A 21,880-nucleotide genomic window follows, 5' to 3' on the forward strand; every position below is an offset into this window, starting at 1 on the left:
TCTATAATGTTTGAGAAATTTCAAATTCAAATTTCACCTCTTTAACATTATAAAAAAATCAATGCTCAACTTGTTATGTCCATTATGAGAAAGACTTATCTACCTCGAGTGTATACACTCATGTGATTATCTTTCTCATCACTTAACATTTTAAGTCACGTATTAAAAGAGATAAAGACTATAAAAGTTAAGATGGACACATGGTTACTAAATGTTTAGTCGATGCATGCTTTTTGTGGTGGGCTGGGCCTTTTTAGTTTTCACTTAACCCTTCTAGCACTAGCCTTCCTTGTTAGGGACAATTGGGCTTTGGCATGTGTATATTGTTTTTGGAGTAATTCTAATTGGACATATTGTTTGATTTTAAAACTTCATAAGAGGGCTGCTCATTACACACTCATGTTACTTTAATTTTAAAACAATATCTCTCTATATACCCTCACATTTGTGAAATGGTCCAAACCAAACAAAAGATAATTTTTAAGTAAAAAAAAAAAAACAAAAAGAAAAGGAAAAGATGAACCTTAATCAGATCCCAGCAAAGGCTAGCTTCCACCCACCCCTTCGTCGTCCTCATCGTCGGTGGTTGGATCCACACCACCGGCACATTGCCATTCTCTCAATTTTCCTCCCTCTTTACTTTCTCTATCCTTTTTCTCTTCCTCTTCTCTCTCTCTCTCTCTTTTCACATCACTCCTTTCGGAAGAAAAGGGAGGTCGGCAACCTTGCCAGCCATCAGATCAGAAGTGCATACCAATAGCGAAGGTCATGTACTTTATATACCGTTAACGATTCAATGATGAATTTAACGAATTAATGGAGTAAGTTATTATCGTGTCTTTGAATTACAATTATTTATAAATTACATGATCTCAAAACAATTAAAACTATATAAATCGAAATAAAATTTGATCCAAACTACAGGGATCAAAAATGAAATTTAGTGATTTATTTGTCTTAAACTATATAAACCGAAATAAAACTTGATCCAAACTACAGGGATCAAAAATGAAATTTAGTGATTTATTTGTCTTATTTCATTTAATTATGCTTTGAATTTGTTATTAAAATGGGTTAAGCGGATCGGGTATTGAACAGTTGGGCCCAATTTGGAAGTTATCTAATCCACATTGTGACCTGCGTCCATGTCACTACTGCTGTCGACCTCACCCCTTTGATCCACCTCACACTCCACCGATTGCCAGCTCAGCATCTCAGAACCGTTGATCGGAGCAATCCAACGGCCAAAAACCGCGAATTCCAAACCATGGTTGGTGCTTTAACCTTAGCCCAGTATATATCTCACCACTCCCATGCTCAAGCTCGATTTGCTCAAATTTTTAATTTTGTTAATTTTCTGTTTGTTTCTCGGGAAAATTAGTATAGAAGCTTTATACTAGGGCCGAGGCAGGGTGATGGAAACCGGGGGAAAATTCAAGAAAGGCGCGGGAGGAAGGAAAGCTGGCGGTCCGAAGAAAAAACCGGTGACCCGGTCCGTCAGAGCCGGTCTGCAGTTCCCGGTCGGACGAATCGGCCGGTATTTGAAGAATGGCCGGTACGCTCAGCGGGTCGGAACCGGAGCTCCTGTTTACCTGGCTGCTGTCCTCGAGTACCTTGCTGCTGAGGTAATCTTAGCTTCATCTCTCTCTCTCTGATTGAACTGATAAATTGCTTTAAGGCTCTTAGGGTTTCTGCTTTTGATTATCAGTTGGGATCTGTTTGATTGCTAAGAAACTAGGGAAGAAAGGAAAATGAAATCATGGGTTTTCTAATTATAGGGCAAATCTAGAGTCAGATTAGCTTACTTTTACTGAACATCTCAGTTACGTTTTGTGCGTCCTTACAAATGAATTGGCTTTTGATATGATATGCAGCTGAGCTATTTTGTTGGGTTTAAACTGAGAGCCCAAACTCTGCACTATGATTATTGTATTGCATTCCCTCAATTTGAAAAATCTGAGCTTTAATACGTGATAGCTGAGTGGGTTGCTTTGTTTTATGGGTTTCTGTTTTATTTTGTTATCAATTGCCTGCATTTTTGTTTGTGACAAAATGGGGTTCAAGTATATGCTTTATATAGCATTAACCATACTTTGTACTGTAAGGTGGTGATAACTGTGATTGGAGTGATTTGCTTAGGTTTTGGAACTAGCTGGAAATGCTGCAAGAGACAACAAGAAGAATCGCATTATCCCAAGGCACCTGCTGTTGGCCGTGAGGAATGATGAAGAACTCGGAAAGCTCCTTGCTGGTGTGACAATTGCCCATGGTGGTGTGCTTCCCAACATCAACCCTGTGCTTCTTCCAAAGAAGCCTGAAAAGGCGGCTGCAAAGGAGCCCAAGTCTCCATCCAAAGCCACCAAGTCCCCTAAGAAAGCTTAACCTCTCTCAGTACTATCAGTAGTGTCTGTGCAAGTAATGTATCTCTGTATGGAGTAGTTGTCTATGTATTTTGTTTGTAGGGATGCTTCATGTGTCATAATTCCCTTAGGATTTAAGACCACTGTACTCTGTCGCCACATCCTTGTAGAACATGCTTTGTTTCAGATGAAATGAAATTTGCCAGACTTGTAATTTTCACTTGTTGCTGCAGTTGGAGGTAATTTATATAAGTAGTGTTTCATTTAGGTTGTTGGTATGTGTTGCACTTCTCTCTTAATCTTTCTAGACTGTATTCTTCTTGATGCTTGAGTGTTTGGAAAAAGAATCTGGATTAAGAATCTGTATTGTAGAGACATAAATAAAGCAGTGTCATCTACCAGATCAGTGAGACCTGGACCAGGATCGTCATTGAGACCTTATTGGGATAATCATGAGGGTCAAAATCGTTAAAATATGGTGAGTTGCTCAACATTTGAAAGCTTATCAAACCATTATCAGATTCATTAATCAGAACTATATAACTTTTGTCATTGTTAGCTATGAAGGAAGCAAGCAGAAACTATTTGGTTATGTACTGCGCTGGTGCATCATCAGTGGCATAATAGTCTAGAGATATGTTCTGATTCTTCTGAAAGAACAATCCTTAGAAATAAATCACAATATATTAATGAATGTAACACATACTTAAGTCTTGTTCCAATTTCATAATGGAAAGATTACAACCATTGATAACAAGTCATGAGTGTTTTAACCACATTTAGCAATGGTAAACTGTGTCACTGACTCACTGCCTTAATCTCTCGGGTCACTAAAGGGCTCTTACTAGATTGTTTTCAATTAACCTCAATTTTATTCAACTTTGAGTTTGTTCCTTGTCTTTACCCAAAAGCTTTTAGTCATTGGTCCAGTCTATGTGAGCTGATATGAACCTTTAAAAAACAAAAACGTATTTAGTCTCATTGCTCTGTTTTATACAAATCATATGGCTATTTATCTGGCATATTGTAGACTTTTCTCATACATTAAGGGTTGCATGCTTTAGGCAACTGAAAGGTTGCACTACCACTGCAGCAATTCAACTTGTTTTCCTCTACCCCAAAACAGGAATTGAACTTATTTTCTGTCTCCTTCACCCTGTTCCTCTACCTCTACTGCCCCCATTAGAGACAATGTAGCCTTTTCCATGCTATCCAGACTCATCCACTGACTGAAAATTTCAATCCACAAACCTTCATCTACCTGATAATGCTTCATTTCAGGGGACAATAGTTGTCACATGATATCAGAACAAACAAAAAGCATGAAAATGATAAAATTTCCACAACAACAATAAAAATACTATCTTTTACGCAAGATGTTCCCCAAAACTAATTGCAATCCTCATCTCGAACAAACTCAAATCAGAACCCATTTACATAAAACCAAGTACAATTTTTCCTGATTATTGTTTTGTTAAAAATTATTGCATGCATCTTATTCAAGAAACCAAACACCATCGAGAAACAGAATCTAAAGGATTTCATTAGCAAACTGGTAAACTTGAAAATCCAATCATTAACAAAAGATTCAAGGAAGAAAAAAATATATATATCAACAACTGGTAAACTTGGTGACGGCCTTGGTGCCCTCGGAGACGGCGTGCTTGGCGAGCTCACCGGGCAGGACCAACCTGACCGCGGTCTGAATCTCCCTGGACGTAATGGTGGGCTTCTTGTTGTAGCGAGCCAAACGCGAGGCCTCCTGCGCGAGCTTCTCGAAGATGTCGTTGATGAAGCTGTTCATGATGCCCATGGCCTTGCTCGAGATCCCGATGTCCGGGTGTACCTGCTTCAGCACCTTGAAGATGTAGATCTTGTACGTCTCCGTGCTCTTCTTCGCCTTCTTCTTCTTCTTCTCCACGCCTCCTCCGCCTTCCATTGGGATCTTCTTCTCCGCCTTCGGCTTCTTCTCCGCCCCCGACGGCGCTTTCTCCGCCTTCGTCGGAGCCATTGATCTGATGATTTCGTGAACCCAAACCGAAACGATACCAAACGAACCAACTACTGCGCACAGAGTGAATTCAGGAATTTCGGTGGAGGGAGAGAAAGAGCGCGAGTCTTTATATACTGTCATCGGGTTGCTCCTCATTGGGCGCTTGGGTTTTCACGAGGATCGCGGACGTGGATGTTTTATTGTCCGTTGGATTGATCTGGATGTGCTTTGGCGGTTGGATCGCTTGAGTCGTAGTCTTACGGATTCGATTGGGGAAAACGAGGTTGATTTAGGCACGGTCTCAAATGTCAACCGGACGATTGCGTAAAGGCAATATTGACTTGGCCACTCTCTTCACCGTAGGATTTCAGATTTTCCATGTATGAAAAACAAAACATCTATAGCAAATAAATAGGTGGTATGTCACCCCCTATTTGACTTGTTAAAATAACAGGTTGGGTCAGTTTAATTTGTGGGTATCCGTTAAGAAATATTTTTTTTTAATAAGATTGATCATTTAATTTGTACATTTATTATGTGAAATATTTAAAATATACATTTATGTAATAAAATATATTTATTTATGTGATAAAATGTATTTATTTATGTAATAAAGTATATTTAATTCAAGTTTTTTTGCTGAAAAATGTATTTTTTTTTAACGGATAAAAACGGGCCGGGTCGTGTATATCCATTATTTTTCGAGTCGGGTTCAGATTGAAGTTTTTGCCACCCTTTGGTTAACGGATCGTGTTGAGTTTGACCCGAACCCACTTCACCTGACCAGTTTGCCAGGTCTACCAATAACCTGGAACCCAAACCCGTAAATTTCTGTGTCGTATCATGTGTATTTTTGCCAAGCCTACTGATAATTGGACCCATTTTCGTAATAAAATGCCAATTAATGTCTACATATTGTTTTATGAATTATGATTACCTTATTCTCGAAACAATTTCAGGTCTTCAACTATGTAGACATAAATATGGTTAAAAAAATAGGGCAAATTACACAAAAGTACCTCAACTAACCACCCTATATCACTTGAGTACCCCAATTACAAAAAGTTGCTCTCAGGTACCTCAATTACTGATTTTGCACGCCCAGGTACCTCCGTCAGCTTTTCCGTCTGGGAGCCGTTAATTGCCTACGTGGACTCTGACCTGGGCCACGCGGGACGCAAACCTGGCACTGACGCGGCGACCCCAGATTGGTTCCCGCCCAAATTAGCCCAGTCAGCATCTTCCCTCCAAAAACTGAGCTGCCACGTCACTTAAAATAATAATAAAATAATAAAACGTTTAAAAACAAAACAATTAAACCGGAATTGTCTTAGTTTCTCTTCTTCCTGATCAGTTCTTGGAAAAACGCGAAGATTATTTAGGACTTAGGGTTATTGGAGAGAACTATTGAAGAGAAAAACCTTGCATTATTGGGCTTCATCTTCTAGATCCGAGGAATCTTCTCTGGGTATGCTCTGTTCCAGTTCACCCTTCTCTCCAATGGATTCGGTATCTTGCAATTGTGGGCGAAGAGCTGTACTCTTCACTTCTTGGACTGATCTAAACCCTGGGAGGAGATTTGTCCGGTGTGCCAGTTATGGGGTATGCCTGTCTTGTTCTTGAATAAAGATAATAGGTAATTTTGTTTTTTGAAACTTGACAATTTTTTGCAATGTACAGCGAGGAGGCTGCCAATTCTGGGAATGGGTGGACCCCCCGATGTGTGAACGCTCGAGGGTGATTATACCAGGGTTGCTTAGGAAGGCGACGATGGCTGAGGACAAGCTTAAGATAGTGAGAAGGAAGAACAAATTGCTTTTCACTTTGCTGTTGGCTTCAGGTGTTTTGATGTTATGGGTATATGCTAGCAGTTAAGGGGTTAGGGTGGGTGTTTAGGTTTTTTGGGTTAACCATGGCCAGAAATTTTGTGGTTTTTTTGGACTCGTTTATGCCTAAAGATACTGGGAAGGAAGAACAAGCTGTTTTTCACTTTGTTGTTGGCTTCAGGCGTTATGATGTTGTGGGTATATGCCAGCATAGGTGGGTGTTTAGGTTTGTAGGTTAACCATGGCCAGATATTTTGTGGTTTTTTTGGACTTGTTTCTGCCTTTATGCAATGCAAATGGTTTATTTTGAAATGGTTTATGCCTTTTATGAAATGGTTTATGGCTTTAATGCAATGCAATGCAATGCAATGCAATTGCAATTTAAATGGTTTATTTTGAGGTTCCTTTTATAGCTTCATTGTGGTGATGGCAAACACACTATTATACATAACATGGTTTCAAAAATCCCCTATTAGAATTCTCACGCCTTCTCCCAGGGTGGGTGTATGGTTTGATAATACCATGTAAAATTGGACTTTAAAATGTAAATAAGGCTCACAAGTCATGGCAAAAAACAAAAAGAGGCTCATAAGGAATACCACAAAAAACCCTGCATTCGCTTAGATAATGTCAATTACACAACAACCTTGTCTACTTGTTCACTGTGCAATACAAAAAACCTTGTCTACTTGTTACACAAAAAACCCTGCATGTGTCAATCTGTGCAATACTAACTTCAATAACCTTGTCTACTTGTTCACCATTATGTCCAAAAAAGATATTCCCACCTGCACAAAATCTGTTGAAAGGCTCCAAAGTCCCTAACTTCACATGTATTACAAAATCACTTAAATAGCCTAGCTTCATCTGTAATTCCAAAACACAAAACAAACCATATTTTCCACAAAAAAAAAAAAGCAAAATGTCAATACAACCCATTGTTCATTCTTGCCATCAAGGCAACCTGCTTCACTGAGTGTTTTGGGAGGCTGGGGGTGCTCCTTGAGTGTTGGACTGAGATGACTGAGATAGTTGAGCAGCATGAGAACCTCTTCTTCCCCTAGCACCTCTGTTGGTCTGCAAAGTACAAAACAAATCAGTCTATAGGTATGCAAATGTTCTATAAAATTCACACCATGATCATTTTGAATATTACATGTGCTCTTCCTCCTCTCCTCTGGCTCGTTGTAGATGTACTTGCCCCTCCATTTTGTCTAGCTTGAGAGCGCCCTCCTCTAACAGTGGTTGGTGCTGCACCTCTTCTCCTTGGCAAATGCCTGTGACAAGTCCTGGCATTATGGCCAGTTTGATGGCAAATGGAGCATTTGACTGTGATTTGCTCTTCCCTGCCTAGTGCAGTCATGTCAGCCAGAGGCTGCAGTGGCTCATTTGCACCCCTCTTCCTCTTCATTTTTGGTCTTCCAGGTTGTCTATTGTATTGGGGAGGTTCTGGTGGAGTCTTCCTTGTTCGCTCCCACAAACTCATACCATTGACTGGATTGATGAGGCATGTGTAAGCCTCCAAGTATTTCTCCTTGCTGTAGCATGAGGCCACATAGTCATAATGATTCAAATGCATATGATTCATGACTGCCACTGCATGCAAACAAGGGATCCCAGTCAGTTGGAATTTTCTACATGCACATGTCCGATCTTCCAAATTCACAACAAAGATCTGACCCCTCTCAGCATCCACTTGGTAGCTCCTATCTCCATTCCATGTTATCACACATCCCCTGCATGCATCCTTGTTGTCCTCCACTTTTTTCACAACCTTGGGACAAATAGGTATGTTCCATCGGAGCATTTTGTCCCTCCTAACTTGGATCCTCTTCATTAGCATAGTTCTTACCATCTCGAACATGGTGAGGATTGGCTTCCCTCTGGCTTTCAATATCACAGAATTGAAAGACTCACATATGTTGTTAAGCAGCATATCACAGTGTGGCCCACATTGAAAGTGTGATCTGCTCCAGTGCTCAGCAGGCCTTTGCTTTAACCAGACATATGCAGCATCAGAAAGTTGTCTTACTTCATCCATAGCAGTATCGAAATGTGGAATGCAAGTGGCCCTGGCACTTTTCCACAAAGCATCCTTCAGGGCCTGACCCTTATGCTCTTTGTTGAAATTTGTGTACAAGTGCCTAACACAAAATCTTTGTTGACTATTGGGTAATATGTCCTGTATGGCTGGCAACAAACCCTTTTGCTGGTCAGTGATAAAAGTCCAGTGGTGGGAGTTGACAATGTCTAGATCATTAGCAAGTAACTCAACAAACCAAGACCAGCTGTCCTTGTTCTCTATTTCCACAGCTGCGTAAGCTATGACCCAGGTTTCTTCATTAGCATTCACACCAACAGCCACAAGCAGTTGCCCTCCATATGGACCTTTTAAGTGGCAACCATCAAGCCCCACTATTGGTCTGCAAGCTTTCTTAAAACCCTCCTTACATGCACCTAAGCACATATAACATCTCAGAAACCTCCCTTCATCCATTTCAACCTGTGTAGTGGTCCCAGGGTTTGTCCTCCTAACCTCTGCACAGTAATCCCATAGTCTCCTGTACTGCTCAGCATGTGTGCCTTCAATGATATTTTTTGCCCTCCTCAATGCCCTGTAAGCTAGCATTCTTGTCACCTTGACATTCCACTCAGATGAAACAGTCTGCTGGAATGAGTCAGTGGACCATTCTGGAGTGTTCCTGATCCTATCTAAGTACTTGTCACATATCCATTCAGCAAGAATATTCCTGTTCTCATGGATCCTCTGGCACTCATGATGCTTGTAGATCTTCTTGATTTGCAAAGTAGGCTGTTTGTACATCTTCCCCACATGGATCTTCCAAGGACAACCTTTTGCACACCTGACATTAAGCTTCAATGTTGAATTTCGAGTGAAGTGAATTTTACCAAAACCATTCTTGATTGAATATTGCTTGATGGCTGCCCTAAACAACACAGCATCTCTATAAGTTTGGCCACAAATGAACTGAGGGTCAGCTAGGTCAGTGTCAGGATTGAATGCAGGATACCTTCTGGTTGGTGCATCCTCATCATCACTACCATGGATACTCTCTAGCTCCTCTATCCTGTATCCCTCCTCAGGATCATCAATCTCTCCTACATCCAAATCTAAATTTGGTACTGAACTTGAAGGAGCCTGACTGGTGGAAGCATGATCTGTGGATCCTGGAGCAGCATTAGGTTGTGGCTCTGTAGGTTGTGGCTCTGTAGGTTGAGAAGGATTGCCTTCCATCTCACATTCTTCCTCCACAAACCTTGTAAACCTAGTCTGATCATCATCAGGTGGGAAGTCAGGATCCATAAAGTCATCAGATTGCCCCTCAGTAATATGAACTCCCTCACCAACTGGATCTCTATTTTCTTCATCACTTTGATCCCTCATTGGTACATCATTACCATTCAGGGTTTCTTCAGGTTCATCATCATCACCAACATGTTCAGGTTCATCATCATTTTCCTCCTCGGGATCTTCAATAACCACTGTAGATGGCATAGTGTATATGTCATCTACATACTCCTTGTGCCTCTTGTAAGCTTCTTCTGGTGTGAGATGCTCAAAATACATGTCTAATATTGGAAGATCCTCTGGCACTACACTAACCATGTAGCTCACATCATCTTCGGACTCCAACAACAGCAAACCCTCATCATATTCCCATTCAGGGTACTTGTAGTAGTAGAAGATGAAACTTTTTCCATAACCCAACTTTTCTGCCATTTTATCTATATATTTGAAGCACATGTATTGTTTATTGCAGTTATCAACCCATTGTATTTTGCCACCCTTATACTCTGCGTGTGTTAATTCCCCACCATGGTGCAGTCGAATGGAGAACTTTTCAGGATTGTCTGTGCAAAAAAAAAAAGGCAATATGCAATCAACAATTGACTGACGAATGCATTCTGAATTTTTAAGTCACTATTTAAATGCATAAAGTAAAGCAACAGAGGACAAATACCACAGTCGAATGCAACTGTTATTCATTTAGACCACCTACCAGTCAATTGTTAAAATAACACTACTTGCTTTATTCATTCAGACCACCTACCAGTAAAGCAACAGAGGACAAATAACACTACTTGCTTTATGACTCAACAAAGCACTTCCCTATAAAATAACACACTACCAGACAAAGCACGCGACAATTCCCACATGCCCAGAGAAGAATCTACACAAAGTCCAAACCCACCGTACCCACCGAAAACCCTAAAAGCAAGACAAAGAATCTACGCGCCTAAAGCTTTATATAAAGGCCTAAACAAAGAAATATAAAGCCTTAAAGACGGAAAAACTAGGAATTCAAGAGATTCAAATGAGCAACTTACCATAGATGGGCATTTCCAACACATCGTGCGGGCGAAACTTCCAACCCATCGCTTTTCTTCAATGTCTTGTTCTAGTGTCGGGAGGGTATGGCTTTTCTGGTGTTTCGATCTCGCTTTTCTGGTGTTCTGATCTCAGGAGGACAACAATGGTGGTGGCCTGGTGGGAGATCGAAGGTCTGTGTAGTTGGGATAAGCTTCTAGAATTACTGAAATCTGAAACGTTTAATTGTTTTGTTTATATGTTATTTGATTTTTAAAACTCAGGTTTAATTGTTTTATTATTTTATTATTATTTTAAGTGACGTGGCAGCTCAGTTTTTGGAGGGAAGATGCTGACTGGGCTAATTTGGGCGGGAACCAATCTGGGGTCGCCGCGTCAGTGCCAGGTTTGCGTCCCGCGTGGCCCAGGTCAGAGTCCACGTAGGCAATTAACGGCTCCCAGACGGAAAAGCTGACGGAGGTACCTGGGCGTGCAAAATCAGTAATTGAGGTACCTGAGAGCAACTTTTTGTAATTGGGGTACTCAAGTGATATAGGGTGGTTAGTTGAGATACTTTTGTGTAATTTGCCCAAAAAAATATTACCATATTCTCTTGAAAAATATGGTTAAAAAAATGTTTTAACTAATTTTGTTTACTTTATTTTCTAAAATAAATATTTTCCATTTCTTTGTTCATATTTTCCCACGGTCATATTTATTTACACTTGTGTTAGAAATCCCAATTTTTTTTTTTAATTTACATGATATTCATACATTAGACACTAAAAAATAAAAAAAATTTGTTCATGTACTCTTTTAAATTTTTTTATTTTATTTTTTTATTTTATCCTCATCCCGTGCATCAAGAGCTTGCTAGCTCATTCCTCATTCCTCTGCTCTGATTCATGATTTGGCAAATCAATGGACACTGACTGCAGGAAAAAATTTCGGGCCATTTCTGAAAAAATGGTACAACTGCCACCAAACTGGGACTTTAAGCTTTGGCATCCAAATTTTAATCAACGATATAGTCCTACAACTTACAAATGCTATCGTATAGAGTTGGGTGCATCCATGATATCATGTGGAACAGAGTAATCACAAGCCCCAACTTTATTTGCAGTTTCTGTGCAACTCATCAGTCAAAAAACAGAGCTCTATCGATGGAACCTCAAGTAATAAATTAGAAACATCATAACAAGCTTATCCAAAATATAATACAGCATTTTGGAACCAGAATCTGAGAATCACATTTCTATGAAACTCGATCAGAATCTCTTTTCAAGGTAAAGATTTTTGCATAAAAGGCCATGGCAGACTGAATCATCATGTACTTCCTATTATACTCACCAGCACTCAGAAGAACAATACGGGATTGGACCTGTAACCATGACCCGTTGAGAGACAACAAATGTTCAACCAACCCATTAGGAGAGCAATACACAGTAACATATAAAAGGAAACAAGAATACTAAAGAGCTCTGTCTGAATGGGAATCAGGAATTCTCAACCATTGTAAAACAGGAAAGGAGGATTCAATGTCAAATCACAGTAGCCATATCTGACTATGCTTTATACCAGCCAGCTTAGAGGCAAAACAAAAATTTACAACCAAGTAAAAGAAAAGACTGATGCACAAATTTAGTCCATTGATAAACTAATAAGAATAACTACTTTAACAGAATTATTTGTCTCACAATACATTCCTTCTTCCTCTTCTGTACTGTCCAACGTATTAGAAATTCAAACGAAAACAATAGAAAACAGCATACAAATACCATGTAAATGGAAAAGCAACCTTGATCTCCAACTCCAAGTAACCAAAGCAATGAGAAGCTCAATGCAGATCCACCTTGTGCAAACCAACGCTTTTCATCTCAGCTAAATCCTGTAAGAGGAAAGATGATAATGGAAAACATGCAAAGAATATTAACTTTATTGCAAATGGGATGACCAGCATGATACTTAAGACAAAAGCACATGCTACCATAACTTTAATTAGGTTTATACATATACACAGAGTGATTAAATACAGCCAGATATGAAATAGTTTGCATAAAGGTAATGACATAATTTTAGAATCCTAAGCCAATTCATCTGCACCCACCTTATTTATGATCTTTGAACCACAACTTACCATGAACAGAAGTGGAACATGCAGGTGCAGGTAATTGGAGAAGGTAATTATAAGGCAACACATGCAAGGTTTTCATAGAAATATATATTGCTTGGTGAAGGAATCAGAAAAAAGACTTCAGAAGGATCATGCAAAATTTATTAAACATGAACACAACTCAACTACGACTACTAGTTTTTTTCACATTTGATGCCCTAAAACACAAGTCATAAAGTCATTGGGGATAAGAAGAAGAAGATGATCAAATTATGATGAAGAAAAAGATAATGAGGGGTATAGAAACCAACTTGAAGCAAGACTGGTTCAACAAGTATAAGGATCAAGGATGCTGCAGAATATTGTTAAGACTACCAAACACGCGAATAAACTTATAGTAATGAGCAATTAGTAGCAGAATCATTCTCTAGGATGTTGTGCTATGTTGATATTGTTGAGACTACCAAAAATGTGAACAGTTGATGGTAAGATAGAGTAATTGCAGGATCATTCTCGAGTTCCTTGTGAGATGCTGGCCTAACTCATAGCCATATTGTATTGGCAAATTCACGATAGCAGGTCTAAACATCTAAGACGTTACTTGGTCATACATATTTTGCTCAGCCTATCTAATAGGAAGATATTAGTCACTTCGTAAGATTTTATGTCAACATCTTGAACAACCTTATGGATAACTTTGTTCATAGGAGTTTAATCATTATAACTTTGTCTATAGGCAACCAAATTCACCAATGGCCATATTCTAATTCCATCAACTACTACCTGTCTCTTAATTACAAAAATGTGATCTAGTTTAGAGGTTTCAACTTTATTTAGTACAATTACAATAAACTTATTATTAATTCTAACTCCAAAATAGATGTGCCCTTCCCTCTGTTCGATCTTTCAAAAACACACTTGGTATTGAAGTCTTTACCCTGATATCTAGATGAAGGGTTATCCTCACTGCAAACTCCAACATGAGAAATTACCTAAACAGGCTAAAGTATTAAGCTAATGAGCATAAAAATGCTATTGAAGTGGCGAGCTATCACTAAATATAAGTTCCAAAAAAAAAAAATTATGGCATTTCTACTTTTCTAAAACTCACATGTCACAACTACATTGAAAACCTAAAACGGTTCAACAGTAACAAATGCGAAGCGGAAAAGACAAGAACATCAAACGAAAATATGAAAAGAAAAAAGACAGGGTAATTCATACAAACCTTGCAGAACCCGCGTTTATATTCCGATGAAGAATCCGACCCTGACCCAAATCCCCACCATCAATCAATTCCCTGAGCCCCAAATTCCCAACCTTCTCTTTATCCTCCTCCTCTTCCTTGGCCTCCGCAACACGAACATCACCACCACCACGCACCTTACCAATCAGTCTTTCAAAGTAATTGCCATATATATACTCTGGCGTGTACCCATTTTCTTCGTCAAAGAGCATGATATGGCCGTGCCACTCCCATACCCGATAGTCAGAACCCGTTTCCTCGTGAAACCCGACACATATGTGATGCTCACCGATCGTCACGGCCTGACCGGAATTGGGTTTGAGGGAATCGGTCTTGCCACTGAGAATGACCCGGATGATGTCCTTCTCGAGCTTGGATTCTTCTTTGGCGAGTTGGGTTTTGTTCTCGTCATCGTCGTCGTCATCGCCGGAGAGATTGGCGGCGTCGAAGAGAAGATCTTCGAGGGTTTGAGAGAGGAAGGAGTTGTTGTTTTGGGGTCGGATTTGGAGCCTGCCCATTAGGGTTTGGAGCAGCAGGTTGTCGAAGTTGGTGGTGTTGGTGAAGGAGCTCATGGTGTTTGGCTTGGCTTGGTATGGTATGGTTTGCCTTTGGGTTCGGGCTGGTATAGGGTTTTAAGACATTGGCTGGAAGGGTTTTTGGGTTTTGGGGATTGGAGGTAAAGAGTGGCTTGGCGAGGGTTTATGGCTTTTATGCTTCAGGTTTTGGGTGAAATATCTTGATTTTGGTGGCTTAACGAGGATTGAGGATGGGTGTTATATTTTTCCAGGTGTGCACGTCAGATGGAGCCACGTGGAATTAGGTGATAAGTACACTATGGTCATGAGCTGGACGTTTATCATATTGTAATTGGGCAATGGATTCAGTTTTGCTCACCACGACACCACCGCCTTTTTGTGTTGAGCAAAAATGGACTCATTGGGCAATATCATACTGTAGTGAAAATCTTCATAATACTGTTAGAGGAATCAACTCACAAATAGATGAGATTCATAACTCATGTGACACACCTTATTATGAGAGAATAGCTCATGAAAGATTAGAGCCATATTATAGCATGTAAAGCTTAATAAATGCGACGCTTTATGATAGCAAGGTCATTGGTGACGCTTTTCTTTTCTTTAGACTGAAGTGATAAAGAGAAGAGAAAATAAGAGAGGAGATGACATACACCAGCCAATGAGAGTGGTGGGCGGCCGGCAGGGTGGTCGCATGGGAGGAGGAGAGGGTGGTGGGGTGGGGCTCGAGTGTGAGGTGATTTTTTTTTTCAATAATGCTAATTGTCCCACATTTTTTTTCCCACGTTTGTATACCATCTTATGTGTCATTACTTTACTGGAAGGGTATTTCCTTTTTCTTTTTTAAGTTTTATTTTTTATTTTTTAGTATCCAATACATGAATGCCATGTAAGGTGGTATGAAATTGTGGTATAAAAATGTGGTAAGTGTAGCATTACTGTTTTTTTTTTTCAACAATTAAGGGCAAATTTGAAAGATTCAAGAGAAGAAATTAAGAGAAGAATAAAAAAAGCAATTGGGGCATCATTTAGAAGCTCTATAAAAATTAAATAAAAAATTAGGCCCAAACCCTCCACTTTTGGGGCCCAAGCCTTCCTCAAAGGTTTTTCTTTTCTGCTTAACAAAAAAACTAACATAAAAAATACCAAGATATTCTTATTTTTAACGGAAACATTGAGAGAATGTAACTGAGAAGGTACATTGCAAAAAATAATAAATTAAAGTGCTACATTGATTCAATTTTTTTGTTAGGTAATAAAGTGAAAATTGAGTCAAAGTTCAGGTGGGTGATATATAAAAAAGTCTTCTTTTTTTTGTTGGGGCCATTTCCTCAAAGGTTGTTTTCATCAAAGTTTCATCTGCTCATGCGTAAGCATGGTTAGTGCCCATCTTTCCTTTTGTACAATTTATACAATGTTGTCATCTTTTCTCAATCTTATAGGCATGCTATTTTGTGTTGGATTGCAGGTTACATTGGTGAGTTTTAGTTTGTGGATGATCACAGACCTGGACACGTTGTGGTTGAATCCTGGACTGCAAGATTGCTTCCATCAACAAAGGTCGTCAATTGACATGAGGAAATGTTGTACATATATAGGAATTTTCTCTTGGACGGATGCGTCCTTTTTTTTTTTTTTCAGATTTTCTTTGCCGAGCGCTCGGTTGGCAATGACTTTTTTTATAACCGAGCGCTATATATTTCACTCGCTTAAAGAGTTTGCTTTAAAAAGCTTTTGCTACAAAATTGTTGTGGAAAAAAAGAATCATGGTTAAAGTGATATTATCATGACACTGATATTGCGCATAACAAGAATCATTAGTTTACTTTGGAGCTGATTATTTCATCATAATACTCATAAAACTTGAAATCTGGAACAATAATACATTCACCTTACAAACTGTCCACAAGAATTGCTTCATTACACCGACACATGATAAAGAATACATTTTTTCTCCCAAAAAACAAAAAAGGACAGCCGCAACACAAATCAATATACTTGTTTCAAACCCATGATAGGTCATGCAAAAAATGGGACATAAATCCATACATACATCAACCCAAGACTGGTTTTTTCCTTTTCCTCTCGTTTTCAATATTCATTACTGTATAGAATAGTTGTAATATGACCATAGGAAACAATCCATGCATAAGTCGTAGTATATAAGCAGCATACATTGTATGCATAAACAACAAAATAATAGAGTTATTTTCATTACAGAGAATCGGAATATTATATATATTTATAACTGTCTTCCCTATATAAGATGATAGCACCAAGATTCATCATCACTTGGACGAGCAACTACCGCCTGAGGCTCTCCACTATGTAGTCCGCATAAAGATTCCTATGACATTTGAACAAAGATTAATTCAGAGATTAAGACCATATTCTATTGCGTGTAACCAAACAAGGCAAGTAATATTAGTCTAGACAAACCCAAAAGGTAAATTGAATCCAGAAATGAGTGACATGCAATGGAGTCAAATCTCCAATAAGCTGATTTTTAAATGTTTAAACTTCAGTTGATTTCAAAAGAAATTATGCCAAGGAATGCAATTCAGATGAATTTTCTTAGAGAACCAGAATGATTCACTACTTTTATTCTACAATTTACGTTCTCATAAAACTATTTATAGTTTAGTTTTCAAACAAAAAGCTGTAATACCAAAAATATGGTGTATGTGCGGGTGTGGGTGTGGGTGTGGGTCAGAGAGCATCAACACTCACATGGAATGCTGGATTGCATCATAGGAAGCAGATGCGGGGAGAAAGTCATCAACTGCAACTTCCTTGTTCTCATTTTTCTTGTCTAAATTTTTCTGTCAAGGAAAAGAGCTTTCCATAGGACTTTGAAGAAATAAGACAGTATATCCCATTAAATTATGCTTGCTAGAAACTAAAGTTTTAAAAAGGATACAGTCTTCAAAGAAACGCCGGATCTCAGCCAAACGATGTGGTGGAAGCTCCTTGATGTCATTAATGTGTCGGTATTCAGGATCATCAGCACAAACAGCAATTATCTTGTCATCTTTCTCACCCTGTTTTCATGAAAAATTAGAACTTTGTGATAAATTAAAAGAGCACAATCCTTTCAGTATGAATATATACCTGATCAATCATAGGCATCAGACCAATAGCTTTCGCCCGAAGAAAGCATCCAGGAATAACTGGCTCCTGTCAGTTTTTGCAGAGTCAAAATAAGTCAGAGTGAGGTTCCACATACAAGCATCAGTTTGAAAACTTCAGAAGCGGCAAGCAGGTGAAAGGTCTACTGCTCTAAAGCCAGTAACTACCATCATGCAAAATACATTATAGCTTTATATAACTAACATTTGCTTTTGATAATAGTGAATGGTCCTTTTTTCTAATGTAAAACAAGATTTATATTAGTTGTGATTTGTGAATAAAATTCCACCAGTGATGGCCAGTTGATATCTACATATGTACACTGTACATGTATTGGAGCGAATATAAGTGGTAGTAGGTGCCCAAATGGTTGGAGGTCACATTCGGGTTTGCATGCTATAGACCATGTCTCATTATGTGATTCATAAACAAAAATGCCAAATTGGCATTTGCAATGAGAATAAGCCTAAAAAATACCTGCATAATAATCAAGACATCCAAGGGGTCATTGTCCTCACAAAGAGTACGGGGGATGAAGCCATAGTTGTGGGGGTAGACAACAGATGAGTACAGTATACGGTCAACCTGCACATTCAAGCACTAGTTAGCAATCACGCACATACAAGCACTAGTTAGTAATCATACTTAACACTAAATGTAGCAGGAAGATTAGCTTGGCACAGATAATTACCTTAATGAGTCCAGTTTTTTTGTCAAGTTCATATTTCACTTTGCTTCCTTTTGGTATCTCAATAACCTGCATGAATTAGTCATGTTTCCACAAGAAAATGGTCAGTAGGATGCCAAACATATTGCAATTCAAAGTTGATTATTGTCTTGGATGCCCAGCATTCTTCTGAAAAGTAAAGGCTACTTACCGTAACTATTAGAATTGAAATCTGAAAACTGAGTATTTAGAGAAATTACAGTTAACAATAATATTATAGAATAAATTATCTTCTGGAACAAATTACTTAAGTATGAGGATTATGTTAAGAATGTCACTAGATTCTGAAAATTGGTCAATCTTATCCTAAGTTACTTATTTCAGTTGTATAGTCATTCAGTACAATATACACAACTAACATCAGTTTAATTTAAGCGTTGAAAATGCAAAATTTGAGAGAGCACAGCAGAAAATAAATGATAAAAAAAAAAATCCAAAATTTTAAGGATCAAATGATTATTATGGTTCAATATACTTACACAGTTGAAAATTTTTGGAGCTCCAGGGCCTGCATTGTAATGACAAAAAGGTTACACATAGGTTATGATTACAATTAAAAAAACATGGCATGACTAAGATGGCTAGAAAAGATATTGCTTACCTATTTCAAGATCATGCCAAGGGTGTGCAGCTATGGACCTCCTGGTCATGGATGAGAGTATTCTCTCATTAAGAGGTGGATGTGAGGAATAATGGGAGTCGGAAACTTTTTGGGGAGTCTCAGTAGCTTTTTGAGTAGCCTCGATGGGGGGAGCCATAACTATAGTATAGACCAGGTGAAGAGTCATCAAAAGCAGAACTACATTTAGCAATTCTATGAGCTATTTAAGCAAGCAAAAGATTATGAAATGCTTTTTTAAGAAAAATGGTTTCATGGATTATGTCTCACAGATTCCCAAAGTTAAAATCTAGAATAAGTGACCCCCCAAAAAAGGATAAATCTGTAGACTGTAGCACAAGCTATATAAGTAAAAGAATGCCATGCTAGATGAGCTTTAATTAACAAGCATAAATATGCCAAACACATAATATTGAGGACCATCACGAAAGATAAACACTGATGGAGGAACATTTAAAACCTTTTAACCTTGTACACATACATACATATATATAGCAACAGTTCCACTTTTCCAGAATTCACTTGAATATCAAGAACACTTAAAAGTTAAACTAAAACCGTGTTTAAAGGACTTAAGCTGCCAGATCCAAATGACTCTAGGAGGTGGATGTCTCCGAAAAAATAAACAAAAGCAGAAAGGAGGAGAATTAGTGTCCCGCAGCAAATCGACAAATGCCAATGGGTCCATATTTTGTAAAAGCATTTCTTCACTTCCAGAGGCTAAAATTAAATAAATATTAAAATAGCATCGCAAAATTGGCCGTCAAAAGTCAAAACGTCTTCTGAAACGCTTCCAGCAAAGCGTTTATTCAAAACTAAACTCTGAGCAAATAAAACGGTACGGAAACCTATTTAATCTAAATATCCAGCAAAAACCTCCTACAGATCTGCCAAACTACAACTCTAGCTTACTGAAATAAATACGAAAATAGCAAGTAATCCGCAAAACAGAGTCTCCATGAACAATCATAGAGCCATTACAGAAAACGCTGCTAGCTATCAACATCTAGAAAGAGTGAATCTGAGTGATCTCATATCTCAACCTAAATTCGACACAACCATTTCCAATGGCGCAAAATTGGAGACAAACAAGAGCGTGCACAGAAAACGCACACGCGTACGTGCAACACGCACTGGATGCAAAGAAAACAAGGTCAGATCCATAAACACAACAAAACGACACCAAAATCAGCTAATCAGCTAATCAGCTAGAAATGCACAGTAAATTGAACCAAACGACGAGGTAGGACTCGGAAAAGCAAGTAATTAACGTACCGGTGGAGGATCGGAGCGAGCAAGCCCTCGCTGAAGAAACTTGGAGAGAAAGACGAAGAGCACAGATCTCAGAGAGAGCGAGGAGAAACACAGAGTGAATGGGCGCTCAAGTAGAGGAAAGCAAGCAAGTGTGCGTGTTCCCGCTCTCTTGCTTCTTTCCCATTTAAAGGAAAAAAAGGAGAAAAGAAATTAAAGAGAGAAATTCCCAAGCTTTGGTGCTTATGGAATCCGGATATTCTGGCCAACCGAATATAACGTGTCGCCAGCTGTTACCGATCTGGTTACGTGTCGGGTACTGAGTGGGCGGCTTCGGGGCCCCACCGTCGGACAGAGACGGAGTTCCTAACGGTCGTGAGGGCCATTCCACCATCCTTTTTGGGTTCGCTGCGATATCGTGAATCGGACGGTGAGGGGTCTTCCTGAAAACGATTCGTGCCGGGAAAATGCTTTTCAAGTGGGGAGGGGGGCGGGATGGTGTAACTAACGGCGCACAAACATTTCATGTGCCTTTCAACCCACACCCAATGATACCCTGCCATGTCAGCATGCAGGCCATCCAAATGAAATGTGATTGATTATATTGTTGTGAGAGTGTGGTCGTGCGCGCACAGCGAGTGTAATGGTAGAAGACAAATAAATTTTTAGTTTGACTGTCACACTGACTGTCAACTAGTGTTACTAATTCACTTATAAATAAAGATTTCTTAGTACTATATTTTAAAAATATCAATTTGTCATCTAATTTAAATATAAATATATTATCTATTCATATTATATATGTATATTAGCAACACTACATAATAATGACATACGATGTATTTTTGTAGATTTGTGGAAGAGGTGCGGTAGAACCGTAGAAGCAACCTCAGCCAATAAGGCAGTATCGGTTCCTTTATCTTGGGCATGTGATGTGCGTAAGAGGTGAGTAGGAATGCCTATCCATTACTCTTCTTCTTTGTTTGACTTTGATTTTATTGCAAAACCTACCAGTCTTCTAGATTAGTAGTAAAAGTTGAATTAAATTCTTATCCTAAGTCCTAAGATTTGAATTGCATACTTTATTACTGGGCTGCGGAACAGTCGGACGGCATTAAAATTTGGTCTCTTCTGCAGCACGCGGTTTTTGAATTTGGTCATTTTTTATTGACCTTGCAAAGGCAAATGGTCGAAGCGTTGATTTTAGGAAGATTAAAGGTGACTGTGTCAATCTTAAGGACTTTTTCATGGCCACCCAGTCACCCATTACGTACCATTTGTTCAGTTAAGAATAATCTATTTTTCTTCCATTTGGCGTCTCACTTGCATGAATGACATTCTTTTTTCATTGCATGAATTACATGTTGATAGCTTATTTATTAAAAAAAAAAAAAAGAGTTTGAGTAGACTTATTTAAAAAAATCAAAAATTGTTATATTATTTAGGGGGAACAAATTTAATTAATTTGTAAATTTCCAATACTAACTATATTGTGAACAACATTTTAAAAAACTTTACAAAATAGTCATTTGGCTTCGAGAAAATGAATGTCCTGACAAATGGGGTTATAGTGACCATGCTTGAACAATTGGTTGCCAAAAGTGCGGGCCTTCAAAACATCATAAGATCATCATGAAGTGTATAGGGTTAACACTTGCCTGGTGTTGGAAGGTAAGGAGATTTGTGATTTGATGATTGGATGATGGACAATTGATGCCCTAATGAACGATGATGGCATATATATGTTGGG

The 21,880-nt window shown here is 38.7% G+C and overlaps 4 protein-coding genes across 4 annotated transcripts; 1 reads left to right on the forward strand and 3 right to left on the reverse strand.

Moving 5' to 3' along the window:
* Positions 1 to 1,321: 1,321 nt before the first annotated feature.
* Positions 1,322 to 2,638, forward strand: LOC147281690 (histone H2A-like). The gene is made up of 2 exons (XM_086249318.1): positions 1,322 to 1,625; positions 2,140 to 2,638. Exons 1-2 carry the CDS (start codon positions 1,416 to 1,418, stop codon positions 2,380 to 2,382), a joined length of 453 nt encoding a protein of 150 aa, XP_086105444.1. The 5' UTR covers positions 1,322 to 1,415; the 3' UTR covers positions 2,383 to 2,638.
* A 1,129-nt stretch (positions 2,639 to 3,767) lies between these two features.
* LOC147281691 (histone H2B.9-like) lies at positions 3,768 to 4,440 on the reverse strand. Its single transcript, XM_086246419.1, has one exon. It carries the CDS (start codon positions 4,369 to 4,371, stop codon positions 3,973 to 3,975), a length of 399 nt encoding a protein of 132 aa, XP_086102545.1. The 5' UTR covers positions 4,372 to 4,440; the 3' UTR covers positions 3,768 to 3,972.
* Positions 4,441 to 12,043: 7,603 nt separating this feature from the next.
* LOC147281692 (uncharacterized) lies at positions 12,044 to 14,605 on the reverse strand. The gene is made up of 2 exons (XM_086247561.1): positions 13,851 to 14,605; positions 12,044 to 12,397 (listed from the first exon to the last, which is right to left on the reverse strand). The coding sequence occupies exons 1-2, from the start codon at positions 14,438 to 14,440 to the stop codon at positions 12,391 to 12,393; spliced, it is 597 nt and encodes a 198-aa protein (XP_086103687.1). The 5' UTR covers positions 14,441 to 14,605; the 3' UTR covers positions 12,044 to 12,390.
* A 1,924-nt stretch (positions 14,606 to 16,529) lies between these two features.
* PPA4 (pyrophosphorylase 4) lies at positions 16,530 to 20,358 on the reverse strand. Its single transcript, XM_086246173.1, has 9 exons — positions 20,155 to 20,358; positions 18,862 to 19,020; positions 18,740 to 18,768; positions 18,225 to 18,290; positions 18,011 to 18,118; positions 17,516 to 17,581; positions 17,325 to 17,445; positions 17,135 to 17,216; positions 16,530 to 16,751 (listed from the first exon to the last, which is right to left on the reverse strand). Exons 2-9 carry the CDS (start codon positions 19,016 to 19,018, stop codon positions 16,709 to 16,711), a joined length of 672 nt encoding a protein of 223 aa, XP_086102299.1. The 5' UTR covers positions 19,019 to 19,020; positions 20,155 to 20,358; the 3' UTR covers positions 16,530 to 16,708.
* Between the last annotated feature and the right edge of the window lie 1,522 nt (positions 20,359 to 21,880).

The sequence above is a fragment of the Dryas octopetala genome, chromosome 6 (assembly GCF_963921425.1).
Source record: "Dryas octopetala chromosome 6, drDryOcto1.1, whole genome shotgun sequence".
In the NCBI taxonomy this organism is placed as follows: Eukaryota; Viridiplantae; Streptophyta; class Magnoliopsida; order Rosales; family Rosaceae; genus Dryas; species Dryas octopetala.